The 14155-nt window shown below is 39.8% G+C and overlaps 1 protein-coding gene across 1 annotated transcript in view; it reads right to left on the minus strand.

Annotated features, from left to right (window-relative positions):
- Positions 1 to 14155, minus strand: part of diaph2 (diaphanous-related formin 2) — a 352442-nt gene that overhangs the window by 81289 nt on the left and 256998 nt on the right. The window contains exon 25 of the mRNA XM_070836524.1: positions 13939 to 14063. Within this exon, the coding sequence (XP_070692625.1) occupies positions 13939 to 14063 (125 nt within the window). The remainder of the gene's footprint in view (positions 1 to 13938; positions 14064 to 14155) is intronic.

Below are 14155 nucleotides of genomic sequence, written 5' to 3' on the forward strand. Positions count from 1 at the left end.
CAGAAGTGGAGAGAGAGAGAGAGAGAGAGAGAAGGAGGAGGGAAACATGAACCCATAGACCTCAAACCAACACTTTCACAAGGCTGCCAATGCTAAGTGGGTTTAGACATACACTTAATGTGCTTGAGAGTGGTTGTGTGTAGCCAACAAGGCCACTGAGGCTAGCTCTACTTACATTTAAAGTACAGGGTGTGGTTTAACCTTTGTGTCAAGTAGAAGTAGAACAGAAAATGTTAATAGTTTTTAAAATAACTACACTACCTACTACATATCACCTACTGCAAGATAATAATAAACACACACACACACACACACACACAGTCGAGCATATGCACAAGAAAACCTGCACCACCCACTCTCTCCTCTCATTGAGGTAATTAAAGAGAATCTGCTGAAAAGTAGAGAGAAGCTGATTAAAGTCTAGCTCTATTACATCCACGGAAACCTCAAGGAACTTCCATTCACTATTGATACTCCTGTTTTTATGTTACTATTTTAGGAAAAAAAAACAAAAAAAAAAAACAGACATCAAAATAAAACATTTAAAAAAAAAAACAACAGGCATGGATGTTGGCAATGAGGAATTGTTTACTTTGTTCTGATGAAGGTCAAATTAAAATGTAGAATGTAGGCTGTGGTGGGGTGATGATAAATATTTGGCTGTCTGTTCAGATGTACAGTGAAAAGACATGGCCCTCCTGTGGGCATCGCTCCACATCTCTCTGGCCGCCTCCACGCCAGTCCCATTTCACAACTTGTTCTACATCTGTGACACATAAACACACACACGCTCTCACATATACATGAATGCACCGAGGCACTTTACTCTCCGACACTCACACATACAGAATGTCCCTCATCACCTTGCTCAGAGATGAACGAGTTCGCCACTGTCCTCAATCATTTTAATCACTTCAATGGAAAATGCCTCATTCACGGCTATCATTCTGTGCTGCCTTGCAGCTATCTTATGTATACACGTTCCTTCCCTCCCTAAAAACGACCCCCACTCCCTCCCTCCCTCCCTATCCCCTTTCCGCATACATACAAACACAATGACCGTCACTGTCTGATAGTGTTATTAGTTATTAGAGCTCAGCAAAACCCCATCTACTGTCTTTCCTGGCTAATATTTAGATGGCTGATGACAACTGTTACTTTATAATTATTCTAAGCCTATGAAAAAGTATGCATGTGCACGCAAAGTAAAGTGAGCCAGTTCAGTTGCTAATTGCAAAATCTGCAGTGTGACATTGAATCAAATGAAGCATTTTTCTACCATGACCAATTCAGGAAAAAAGACACAACCAAGTACAAAATAATCTTGTTGGAGGTTTGAGTACTGCACATTTAAAGAGCAACATCCTGAATGGCTGAATTCGAATCTGCATTACTCCACTTTGGAATAATTACAATGTTTAAGATACCTCAGCTGAGTATGTGACGCTAGAATAACTAAACAAGACTCTTCGCCTCATTGTCAATCAAATGTCAAAGAATAATGGACAGTAAACAACCCCTAATATGGAGGTACTGACAACTCCCTGCACAGTTTGTATTTCAAATAATTGTACTGTTGCAAAAAGCAGTGCTCAGTCCTGTAATTAATATTAATGATGTTAATATTGCTGGGAGGCTTGAAGTAGGGTTGACCTGAATGTTTCAAAGCACAAAAGCTTAATTTGTAGCCATGGCAATCCAAGCCATGGCTATGCTATAATTAGACATGATTCAAATTATTTTTTAATGTTTTTAAGGTACCCTGTAGTCTCCACGGCCTGCACAAAAACAGGGCGGATGGTCCAATCCACTATTGTTATTGGAAATAAAAATGCAAACTGAGATTTGCTCCCTTAAGAACACTGCCTTCTGACAAGGATGCTGCTCTGCTGTCTAGGTTTTGGCATGTGAGTTTGTACGCTGCTATAAGAGGACATGTTCACTCAATTATTTATTGTTTAACATGAAACTGAATTGTACTGCTTTAGACTCATTTAAGCAAAAAAAAGAAGAGAATAATAATGGATATTTTGAAGTGAAGATTCAAAGGCTATAAATGATGGCAAGAAAAGCAGTGAGACTCAAACACAGTGTTTTGCAGGGTGGAAAGAAAGAAAAAAACTAATTATGCTAGGAGTGAGGGAGAGGGTTGATCAGGTTCAAAGGTTCAAGTGGGTGATTGCAGGCTTTTTTCAAGCAGACAGCAGCATCATGATGTTGGTCATGATGTAATTACTGATGAGATGCAACTATTTTTAAATTTGAATTTAAAATGAGACATTGTAGAGCTATATATATTAATGAACATTTTTTGAATGTAAACATATGGTTTGTAATAACAAGAGAATGGGGTTTATATAAAAAAAAGTTTCTATCTGCATTTAAAAGTTGTGGGCCAAGTGATACAGAAAAAAATATTTACACACACAATGGCCAAACTGTCACTATTGGCATTATAAGGATGCATATGTATGTGAAAATGAAAAGTCAAACCATACTGGAAATGTAATTTGAACCAGTCTTTAAAAATCTGATTTGTACATGCGAACTGTAGGAGTAGGGCAATGGAGCATATGCAAATAAAATTATATTTCAGATGGAGCATCATGACCTTGCTCATAGAGGTTTAAGAATATGACCACTGGATCAAACAAGCCTGAGGCAGCATAACCCCTGCTGTACTATCCATCACAAACAAGCCCCAAGAGCACATTCAGCCCACAGAGCGCATAAAAACTGCAGTCAGTCATTCAAATTGCTCAAGTTATTCCTTATTTTGCTACATCACCTCTAGAAACAATATGAAAACTTCCAACCAGTTTCCACAGTGATCTGTGTCATGATCTGCTCCATTGTGCAAGAGAGCTTATTTGACTACATTTTTACAAACATGCACATCTCCATTAGGTTGGTGTTTTCATGATGGCGACCGTACAGTGCCGCTGTGCAGCAACACCTCGTCAACACTGAGCATGGTAGCACCAAACAGACACGTCCCTCCATTTAACGCCTGTTCCTACCTACACCTCTGGATGTGTGTGTTTTCACACCTGTGACTGCTCTATGCCTTGTAACATCAGGACATGGTTGGACAGAAAGGCTCCCCAATCTGCATTACAGTTGGCACCATCGTTAGTGTGTTCAACCATCAAAAATACAAGAAAACATATTTTGACAAACAATCTCATTATCAGTCAGGTTTAGAGCAGTAAGGTGGGGGAAACCACTGATTCCAAAAATATTTTTCATCTGCTGCAAATCAGGATTTTAAAGATTTAACCAAAATAAAACCTCAGTGTTCCTCAACATGGAATACAGTAGCAAATGGGAGTCTTCAACACGCTGCTATAATGTTGACGTCAAGGCCATCTGTTATGGCCATACATATTCAAACTTTATGTCTGAAAGTTTTTTTTTTTTCATTATTATTTTGATGAAATGGCTTTAAACGCTATAGCGCCCATCAGCCTCAGCGGCTGTTGCCATGGCCACGGTCGCCAAGAGTCTAGCCAGAGGTGTAAATAGAGCTGTAGCTTATTCAGACTATTTCCTCATTGCTGCCATCAGGGAACAAAAACACTACAGCATACTGTAGTTGCTGAAGTCATCTAATATTGATGTATAGTAACTGAACTGATTTAAACTAAAATGGAATTTATTTAAAATGCATTATTAGATTTCTGTAAAGCACAATGAGCTTTACAATAACTTCAGCACACTGTAAGTGGCACTTACTGTACAATACAATATGATGCTTATTAAATGTTGTGGTAGACTTCTCTACTTATGTATATGGGATTGAACCTTTGACTTCTTATTTAAGAACTGTCTGACACTGACACTGTCTATGCAAAAAAAAAATCAATGAGACATTGACTTTCAGAACCCTGTACTAAATTAATTTACTCCTAAACAAAAAGCAATTAATTTACTTTTAAAAAAAAATTGTTCTCAAAGGAAACTAAAATTATGCCAATATATTGCAATTATAACCATTGCTTTTTTTTTTACAATACTTCCACTGTATACAGTGAAATCTAAGCATGAATTTAAGGGTGTTCAGGACACGAGAGAGACACAAGACAGGCCAAGTGGGGAGAGGGGAATCAATATTTTTTTGCAAAATAAATGTTTCAAAAATTTATGCTTTCATACAGACAGCCTGTATGAAAGCATAAAAGTCACTCTGATATTTTAGAGTACTGCAGTCTGCAAAGATTTTGAAGAAAAAGAAAATGTCACTTATGTTCTTATTATCAAGTAATTTTTGTAAGCACAAGAAAATGTGCAAAAACTCAAGAACTGTGTGTTCTTACCACCTAAACAGGTACCCTTATAAGTCGTGGCACAGAAAAATATATAAAAAAGACAGGAGAGCTAAAAGAGAGATGTATGGTCTGTATAGTTCCTACCTATGTTCTTAAGTTAGGATGGAAAGCTGCAGGGTATCAAGGCAAAAAGCCCTGGGATCAACCGTAAGTCTTCATCACAGAAAGTCAATTCAAGGTCAGCTGGTGGTTCAGGTAGCAGATGTGTCTCACACATTCCTGTTGCTGTTAAATGACAGGGCTTAGACTCGCCGACAGTACACAGTCTGTCTTTGTGTGTGTGTCTGTATGTGTGTGTTCGAGTGTAAGTAAGAGAAAGAGAAAGAAGGAAAAAATGAATTAGAAACATTTGTGCTTCTAATCTCTTTTTATTTCAATTCACTGGTACTGTAGCTAACACCAACGTGTTAAATGCCTCCCTCTGTCTGTCACTGCAGGTGTCAGTGCACCAGCCAGAGGTCCCTCTTCACAGCAAACTGGCTTATTTTATGTAATCATGTTCATGAAGGAGCCATCACCAACACAACCACTAGCACTTCTGGAGGTCACCCTATCTATCCATGCTGCTAATTGGAGGTTAATTCTCAATAAAAACCCACACAGGCATGACTATTGTTTTGATTCACAGTATATTAGCCCTGTCGGTGACAGCTATAAAGACAGTTAGGTATACTCCATTTGCCATGGCATGCCTGACGCATTACTGGTTAGATGCACTGGAAAGAGATGATGAACAACACACAACACATACAATGTATGTGGGAGTGAGGGGGTGTGTGCATATTAGGTAAAATGATAGCCTCTGTGCCAAGTCAGTAATGGTAGCCTCTACCATATAAGCACATGAAGTAACAAAATTAGATGCACAGAGGAAATAAAGCAGAAAAGAAAGAAAGAGCAATAGCTATTTCAAGTTTCGTTCTGCCCCAAGCCTAACGACTTACATAAAGACTCCAAGCAGTCCATTGATTAGTTTAATTGATGAAACAGCCGATTGTTGCTTGGGTACATTTATTGACCTGTTGGAAGAGGTGGTATGTTATGTGCCTAGGCATTTGTTTGGCTTGCTCAATCATTGCAGCACATTGTTCACCATAGGATATTCCTATTCTTGTTAGGTTGACATTAAGTCCATATATTGCTCTCACATCATTCCATTTTTGGAATGTTTCATAAAAGAAGTAATTAAAAGTTCCTGCCAATTAACACTTCAGAGAAGGTTGTTCGTGTTGGGAAAAATGTATTTTTAATCCAATAAAATTATCAAGGTCTCCTGAATAGAAAATCAGCAGTACCAGTGGTTGAATGAAGAGAGCGAGTATGGAGTTACAAGCCTCTCAGCACATGTCATCAGCAAAGAATATCTTCTAAAAGCCGAAATTCAACAGTGTGTTTTGACAATTCTGTCTCGGCCTTGACTGGCAGAGAATGCCAGCCAATCCCCATTTGAAATGCGACAAGGAAAAACAAAGCCTGTCAGAATGAGTTGGAGAGATGTCTACTGAGAGCCACATGTGGTGAGAAACAGAGTCGGGGAGATCGAGAGAGAGAGAGAGAGAGAGAGAGAGAGAGAGAGAGAGAGATAGAGAGAGACTGTTCTGCCTCTACATGACTCTGTCCCTGAGACACATGTCATGTTGCTCCCCCCACAGTGGGTGACTCTGACAGGATACTGTCTGTGCAGCCTTCCCCCTCTGTGTGATTGATGAGCCTCATTTTGCCAATTAATGGAGAATCCCCTGTTGACTACCATCAGATTGCCGTTTGTAACTGTTAGTGTTTCTGACTGTCACAGATTCATGTTAATTAGAGATCTCTTTCTCCTCCGACTTTTCTATTGTGTCTCAAATTTGCAGAGCTGAGAGCAGTGACATACCAGGGAAATGGCCCACTGTGTTATTTGCTGTCATTAATTTATTCACAAAATGCACGGCTTAAACTGTAGAAGGCCACATCTTTTTGAAGGAGTCGACCCTAATGTCAACCATATACCATATCTTATAATCAATTAGCAAACGTGAGGCAATTAGTGCACTTTATTTGCATAATGAAGCGCCTAATTGCTCTGCAGCGTACAATTGCAGTCAATAAGTTCGGCTAATCGCTTGCGTGGGCCATATATATGACCAGGTTGCAGAAGAGATGGTCTCCAGTCATGCAGACACAGTGATCTCTGGATCCTGTCAGGGGAGAGGAAAGATAGCCACCAAGGAACGAAGTTAGAAATCAACAGAGAGCCCAGTAACAAACAGTGGAACTTCATAATCCCTCGATGGCATCAGCAAGAAAGGAATAGTATTACTGTGGGGAAAGGAGAGGAAGTGTTTGTGCATTAGTTTGATTTACATTTTAGAGAGGCTTTCAACTGGCACACACAGCAACTTCAGCTAATGATACTCAGGCCTTTTCATCAAGGAGCTTTCCCCCGCCTTTTAGGCGCTGCCCCATAGCACTTATTTGCAATAAGGCACAACAAATGGTGCTACTAGGTAATGTACTGGTCTGCAAAGGAATAAATGTCAGCTACTGTATAAATGTCTGCTCTGTACATTATCTACTAACATTAAGTACATTTTACCTGACTCATTTCACAATTAAGTTCAGCAATAGTCTCTGTAGCATTATTGTTAGTTATTATAGAAATTGGATGAATGGAAAGGAGGAGGTTATTAAGGACGTAAACACAACATTTTATGTGCCATTTTATCCACATGCATTTTCCTGTGGGTCAACTTATGTCATTTAACTCTTTTGTAGATTCAGATGCTAAAAAAAACACAGTAAACCCTCAGTGACTCATATTTACTAGACAAATAACTCCAGTCACGTTTCCCTTCCACTTGCATTTGATAGAATAATTTGCCAACAATGGGCCTGCCATTCAACTGAGTCTCAGGGATTTCATTAAAACATCAAATGAAAGTGAAATCATGAGCCATGACGGTGGAGAGTAGGGATGGCTAAGCAGAGAAGCGTGGCTGGTGTCTACTGCAGGATTAGAGCTCAGCAACAAGTGCTCAAGGGGGGCTTTGCATCAAACCCAGGAGCCCATGACAAATGAGGGCGGCTGGGCCTCTGTCTATTACCCTGCACTAAGCTCAGGCCTTTTGGGGAAGTAATGAGGTGCAGATTGGTGCTGCTGCCACTGGGTCCTTAGCCCGATTTTCTGTAGAGCAGAAATAATCAGTGGAGACCTGGCCAATGGGGGCAAAACTATACTACAGCTAAGCAACACAAGGAGATAAAACAGATTAACTAAAAAATAATTTTCCATTCAGAGCACCATGGCCTGTTATATGCATTAGCTCCTCTCCATCATATAAAATATATGTACTGCACATGTAACCCATGTATACTGACCTTGCAGAAGAAGCATAAGAATGTATGCAGTAGGTGCGTAAGGACTTTTAATGTGACTTTTTGATCGCAGGGAAGGAGCCCTGAATCCCAACAGGACACATTAGATAGGACACCGTTCCAGACTGGCAGGACATTGAGGCTTTATCAGTGGAATATGGCAGGAGCAAAGGGGTAGATCCAGTTTACATTATGGGTGCTCCTCCAGTGCTCAAACGCCACACCCCCTCCTGCCCCTGGGAGCTACAGTCCAAGTGGCCTGTCAGCAAGCTTACTCTACTGGTTAATGGAGCTGCCACATCAGGCCGAGTGTCACAGCCTAACAAGATACTGATTGGCGCAGTTCTAGGGAATTCACTTGTATGACCAGAGGGCACAGAGATGGTCTTCTGTCTGGTCGTGTACACGACGGCCCGACAGACAAGGCGAAGGCAACATTACATTTTTTGTTGACAGAAAGCAGTACATGTGTATTCTGTGAAATCCATCACTTGATTTTTTGGCTTCATCTGAGTTTAATATATGGCTGATATGTGTCTCATGTGGTTACGTTTTTGCTCTGACAGGCAGAGCTGTCTGGGCCACATTCAAAGTGCGCACAGCTGTAGTTTGAATATGTGAAATGAAGAGGCATTGTGTGCTGAAACTGCAGTGTAATATTTTTCATTTATTTTTAAAATCCTATCCTTCAAGTGTTGTTCAAATCTATACATGATGTTTGTTCCAAAAACCAACTTACTTTATTGGTATTTGTATGGTCATATTTCACACAATGTATTCATTGACATGATCAGTCACTGGCCACTAATGAAATAATGATACATTTTTGAAGTAAAAAAAAAATTACAGAAATCTGATAGTCCCTCCCTCCTAAATGTAAGCATCAGCTTGTCTTTCCATGACTTGGATTAAACTTAATTAGATTAGATTAGATTCAACGTTATTGTAGTATTGATAGTCTCATACTATAGTGAACGGAATATCTCTGTTTTTGGACTGTTGGTTAGACACAGAAAGGAATTCAAATAAGTGATTTTTTTTTGGACTGTATGCTGCAGTAGAACAGAGAAGATGTTGAACTTTATTAATCTTGGCAGTTTAAGTAGTACTGTATAATAGTATGACAAGATATACTGTTAGTACAGTGGGCTACACCAAGTGTTCTAATGCTGTAAATACAAATGTTAGTCATAGTTTTTCTTTACTTTTGACAGTAAATTTAATTGACTCACTGTGCAACAAAGCCAGTTTATGCCTTACTTAAGGTTATTAAAAACTCTATATCTATATATGTAGTATATTTTCTATTTGTCATCAAAGATAATAAGACAGCAGTGAATGAATTACAAAAAAAAAGAAACCTTGGTAAGACAGCAACATAACTACCACTTTTTCATTTACATTTTGTGCTTTTTCTTTGTAATAACCGTAATTAGAATAACAATTTTAATTTTAGCAAATGTTTTTTTTTCAGACACACACATATTAAATTAAGTTAATTAATATCGCCTCTGACATGCAGAATGCAACATGAAAGATGACTATTTGTTATAGTGACTGCAATTTTCTGTTTCTTAATTCGAGCTAGGACGTTCACATTGAGGTGACAGATATAGAAATAGAACTCCGTCAGGTTTAAGCACCTCTACTTATTTACACTGGTTTCTGCTGAATTTTGGATAATTAAAAAGGCTCTGTGGTTTATCTGTGCTTCAGTTAATTGGCCACACAGTTTAGAGTAAATTTCATTAGTGGAGGAAAACACTGTGGTTGGGGGGTGGGGGTCGAAGGAAGGCGGTGATTAAGAGAGCTTGTGTGTGTGTGTGTGTGAGTGTAAGGGGTGTTTTGGTATTTCTGTTTTAAAAATTATAAGGAGCTGAAAGTGCCACCAGCATCTTTTAACCCAGTTTTCTTACATACAAACATGCAGAAATTAGCATGATGATTCTGTAAATAATCTAGTTTACTTCTCATTCAAACACTTCTCATGCTGGAGTGGGATAACCACTTTAGTACAACACCATGCCTCTCCAGATGAAACAAGACTTTAACAGGAGATGTTTCTGCAGTTTAAACTCAGCAGCCTGCTTAATAAAACAATTGTTTCACTAACAACCATTTATTTAACCTAAAGTGCTCGGTGCCGATACAAAAGAATGCTGTGTGCACCTGTACACAAACCTAGCCTGAAGCCAACATTCTCCAACTGTTTGACAAAGGCCATCCATAAACACATTGTAGTGAACCTCTTTCTTTGAAGTGTGAACTAAATCAGGCTCAAGTCTCGGAGAACAACAAAAAAGGTGGTACCTGTGTAAATGCATCTGTCGATTTTTCTTCCACAGAGGTGATATTACAGGCTAGCCCCAGGGCCAAGAAAAAGTGTGTCTGGGCTGACCCTGTGTGGGCGGACGGAGTTGGTGTGAGAAACTGGCGTTGTTAGGTGTCTGGGATTTGTAGGATCCCAGGACTTGAGGCTTCCTATTCACCAACAGGTATCAATAACTACTACTGTAGATATCGCTGTTACAGCAGCTGCTTCTTCATGTTTGTGGAGAATTGTCAAGTATCATTTATGACAGACATTGTAAAAATCTTAATTAGGTGAAGAAATTAAGCACAATACTGGTTTGGAGGCTTGTTTGTCAAAGACAGACATACACTTAAACGGTCTTCAGAAATATATCTAAACGCATCAGTTGTACAATGCTGCCAGGTCCACAACTATGTTAAGCAGGACACATTTGTTTGGAATTATGGGCAAATTAATAGCATTTTCTAAAACATGGCACACACACAGCTAAAAAACACGGTGATGGGTGTAAAGAAATTATGAAATTGAAAAAAAAAACTCTTCAACAAGAAATCCACTACAGGAAAATCTCAAAGACACACTAGCATAGCTCCACAAATCTAAAGCAACGATTTCCTCGAGGGTACAAGGTGGCTAACCTTTGGTAATTTTGGTGAAAATGTCCTACTTGCATTAGACGATTCTGAGGGAAAAAAGTAGGACCGACTAAATTTGTAAGCCCAATCTAACATATCTTAATAAAACAGAACCCAGAAGACAGCTCCATGTCACTAAATGTGGGAGGATGGGAGAGAATGATGTGCTCTGACTCTGGCCTTCTGGGAAATAAAAGGTTAAGTGAGGTATCTGTGGGTTGGGTTAAGACATTGAGTACAGAGGGGGGAGATGTATTGGACATGTCCAGGCACCCATCAAAGTTCAGCCTGGTCTCTCATCATCGAGCAACCTCACTACCATTAATATTCCTGTATGCAGAGTCCTGCTCTATGCCCCTAGTTCTACTCTATCATATCCAGCAGGAACTGAAAATGGTGTGTGTGTGTGCATGAGGATGTGATAGCCATAGCCTCAGTAGTGAAATAGGGCTCTCTGGGGGCTTGTGCCTCAACTCTACAACCATTGTGGGCTCCCATTACTTCTGACAGATAGAGATCACTAAACTGCTGAACAAACACCCCATTCAGTCATTTGCATACATTACAGTAATGGAAAGAGAAAAATGTATCAATAAAGCCAAATGAAGTGCTTCCACTAAGCTCTTCCTTCTTTCTTTCTTTCTGTCCATGCTTCTTAATGTTTGCATCTTTGCTACTGAGTTGTTGGCGTACATTTCTTCTGTTATTATCTAATGGAATGGTTTCCTCTGAAAGGTAAGCACATCAGATGACGGATATTGATAACAGATTGACATAAATTGTTTGCACCAGAAATACGTTAGACTTTTTAATGGGTAAGACCTGTGATTTCTGAAGCCTAAACAAATTAGGAACACTAATCATGCACAGTGTAAAAAACAAAACATAATTTATTGTTGAATGTTTAATTAAAACTAAGCTGCTTTGGGGCACATATTACATTTAAAATACCTTGCAGTGACCATGGCCTCCTGAAATTAATCTCAGCAAAAAAGCTGACAAGACTCACATTGAAACAGAGGCGCATGTACTCACCTGCACATGCACTGTAAATTACTTTCTCTCCCCTTCTCTTTTCTCCCTCTCTCTTTGTAACACACACACAAGCTTACACACACAAACGCAGACTGACTCATTCATCACAGTACCCAACAGTCAAGACAACAGAGCTTCACTTAACTTTTTCAGGGTTGCTCAAGCATCAAATGCATGACTTTTAGCTGTTGTTGTTCTTCCATCTGTCATGCTTCAAGGAACCAACATCCTTTTTTTTAATCCCAGGGAAAAGTTTAAAAAGGTATGTTTGCCTTGACTCTGATATCTTATGTGTACCAAAGGAAATGTCAACCCAAAATATACAGCAGTGTATTTCACACTGTCAGTGCACCAACACTTAGCTGTGCAACACAGATTAGACTGCTACCTAAGTTACTAAGTGTACCAAAAACCTCAGCAAATCAAGCAGACAGCACTATCTATCTCTTGCATGAAAACAGCCCAACATCTAATATTTTAGGAGGTTTTAAGTGGTAGAAAATATTGTGACACAGCCACAGCTACTTCGAAGGCATTGTGCAAAATGTGACTGCATACTTCTAGTGTCCTATTATTATGTGCAATGAACATCATCCCAAATTTTTACTGAAAATAACTGAACTAAATACAAAACCTACTACCAAATTGTAGAAGTAAAAATTTCCTCACACCTCGTTATTATGACTACATTATTATCAATCTTGTCACTTTATTATACGGGGGAGATGAATCGCAGATCAAGCACTCCAGGGAGCTGACTGAGAGAACAAACGAGCATGCACTTTTCATCATTTGACTCCTTCCTGTACCTGGATGTGTCTTCATCCCAAAAAATAGAACAGTGTAAATTATGACTAAAGTATAGCAATTCTGCCACTTGTAAAATCAAGGGAAGGGAAACTACTATACAGTTAACTGTTATGAAAACCCCCAAAATTGGAACACAACACAGATGGAGAATGAAATATATATGCTTGTCAGTGCTTTCCTACTGGTAGCTACTTTAAATAAGGCAAGAGAAAAAATAGATCTTATTAAATCCTACTAAGCCTCCTTCCTGGCACCAAAACTCGATCAGGTGGGATGGAGAGAAGGGGGAGACAGGAGGAAGTGGGGTGTTTCAGGTCATGGCCAGCCAGCTTCACTCTGCCACACTCTGGGGAGGAACTCCAGACAGTGAGGGAGAGCCACGCTGCAGTATATCTACACTTCTCCATTTCCTCTCACTCAAGCCTCTAGTTCCCACAGGAGCCTGGGAATCGATACTGACATCGGGGAGCAGAGTAGCTTTTTTGCCTGCCTGCTCTGCCTCCGAGCCGCTGCCGCCAGGGAGGCCTCTGCTTCAGTTTTTTTAATTACACAAATTTAAGTGCCCTTCTTTGACTGGGAGCAGATTGTTAATGTGTTAGGAAGCTATTACTCTTATACCACCCAATGTGCAAAGTCAGCCTTAATAAATCTCAGAAAAAAGGAAGCAAAAATCTGGTTAAATGCTGTCTTACATGTGAGCATCTACTATATGGAAACACCTACTCACTTGTTAAATTTCTCTTAAGTAATGACTTGTTTTCTTAATAATGTCAGAGACAAAGAAAGAAGACACTGCTGACTGCTTTACTGTTTTTTTTCCATGAAAGGTACCCTAGCCTCAGGGTATTGACAACAGACTGGATTTCCACCATTGATCAAACCTATACAGTGAGGACCTTTCCTTACAGAGAGGGCATTCAAGAAAGTGCAGAGACATGGCTAATTCAATTTGGGAGCAGAGATGCCTGGGTTTAAGTGAAACACTCTGTTATCGAAACAGGAGAGGTGCCACGAGAGAAGATAGTGCACGGATGGTTGTGTGGAGGGGCTCGTGGCCGGTCAGGAGATGAAATCAGGGATAGGCGATAAGTTGGTGTGAGGGGCTAGAGCCCCTATTAGAGTCCCTCAGGGGACAGGCAGTGGTGGCAGAGTGCAGTAAAAATAGCCACAGGCATGATTTTACTCTTGGGACCCGAGGAGGAGTGAAGAGGGAGATCTGATCAACATCTCACAGCAAGGCAGCCAGATCCATTCCCTTAAGTTCCCTTGGGTGCCACCTATCACACCAAGTGACTCAAACTGCTTACCACTGCCAGCAGAACAGCGTACACGTTTGCCACTGCTGCTGACAAAATAATACATACAATGTCCCAATTTGCTAAATTGCACATGTTTTTCAGGAGCAAATTTAAGAATAAAACTAAACAAGATGTGAAAATGCCCACAATGAAAAGGATATCGACATCTTTTCCACAAACTTATCTTGCTTGTCATCCGTTTTAGGGAAGTTCTCGATGTCATTCTCAAGCCTCTGAATGTGCCGCTCCATGGTGGTCAAACTGCCCTTTAAGATCTCAGCAGACACTGCAGAAAAATGGAGACAAATGGATACATAAAGATTTGTTTAACAACCAAAATTAACACTTCTAATGCACTCGTTGACAGGTTATTAGTAA

This window comes from Pempheris klunzingeri, chromosome 9 (genome assembly GCF_042242105.1).
Source record: "Pempheris klunzingeri isolate RE-2024b chromosome 9, fPemKlu1.hap1, whole genome shotgun sequence".
Taxonomy (NCBI): domain Eukaryota; kingdom Metazoa; phylum Chordata; class Actinopteri; order Acropomatiformes; family Pempheridae; genus Pempheris; species Pempheris klunzingeri.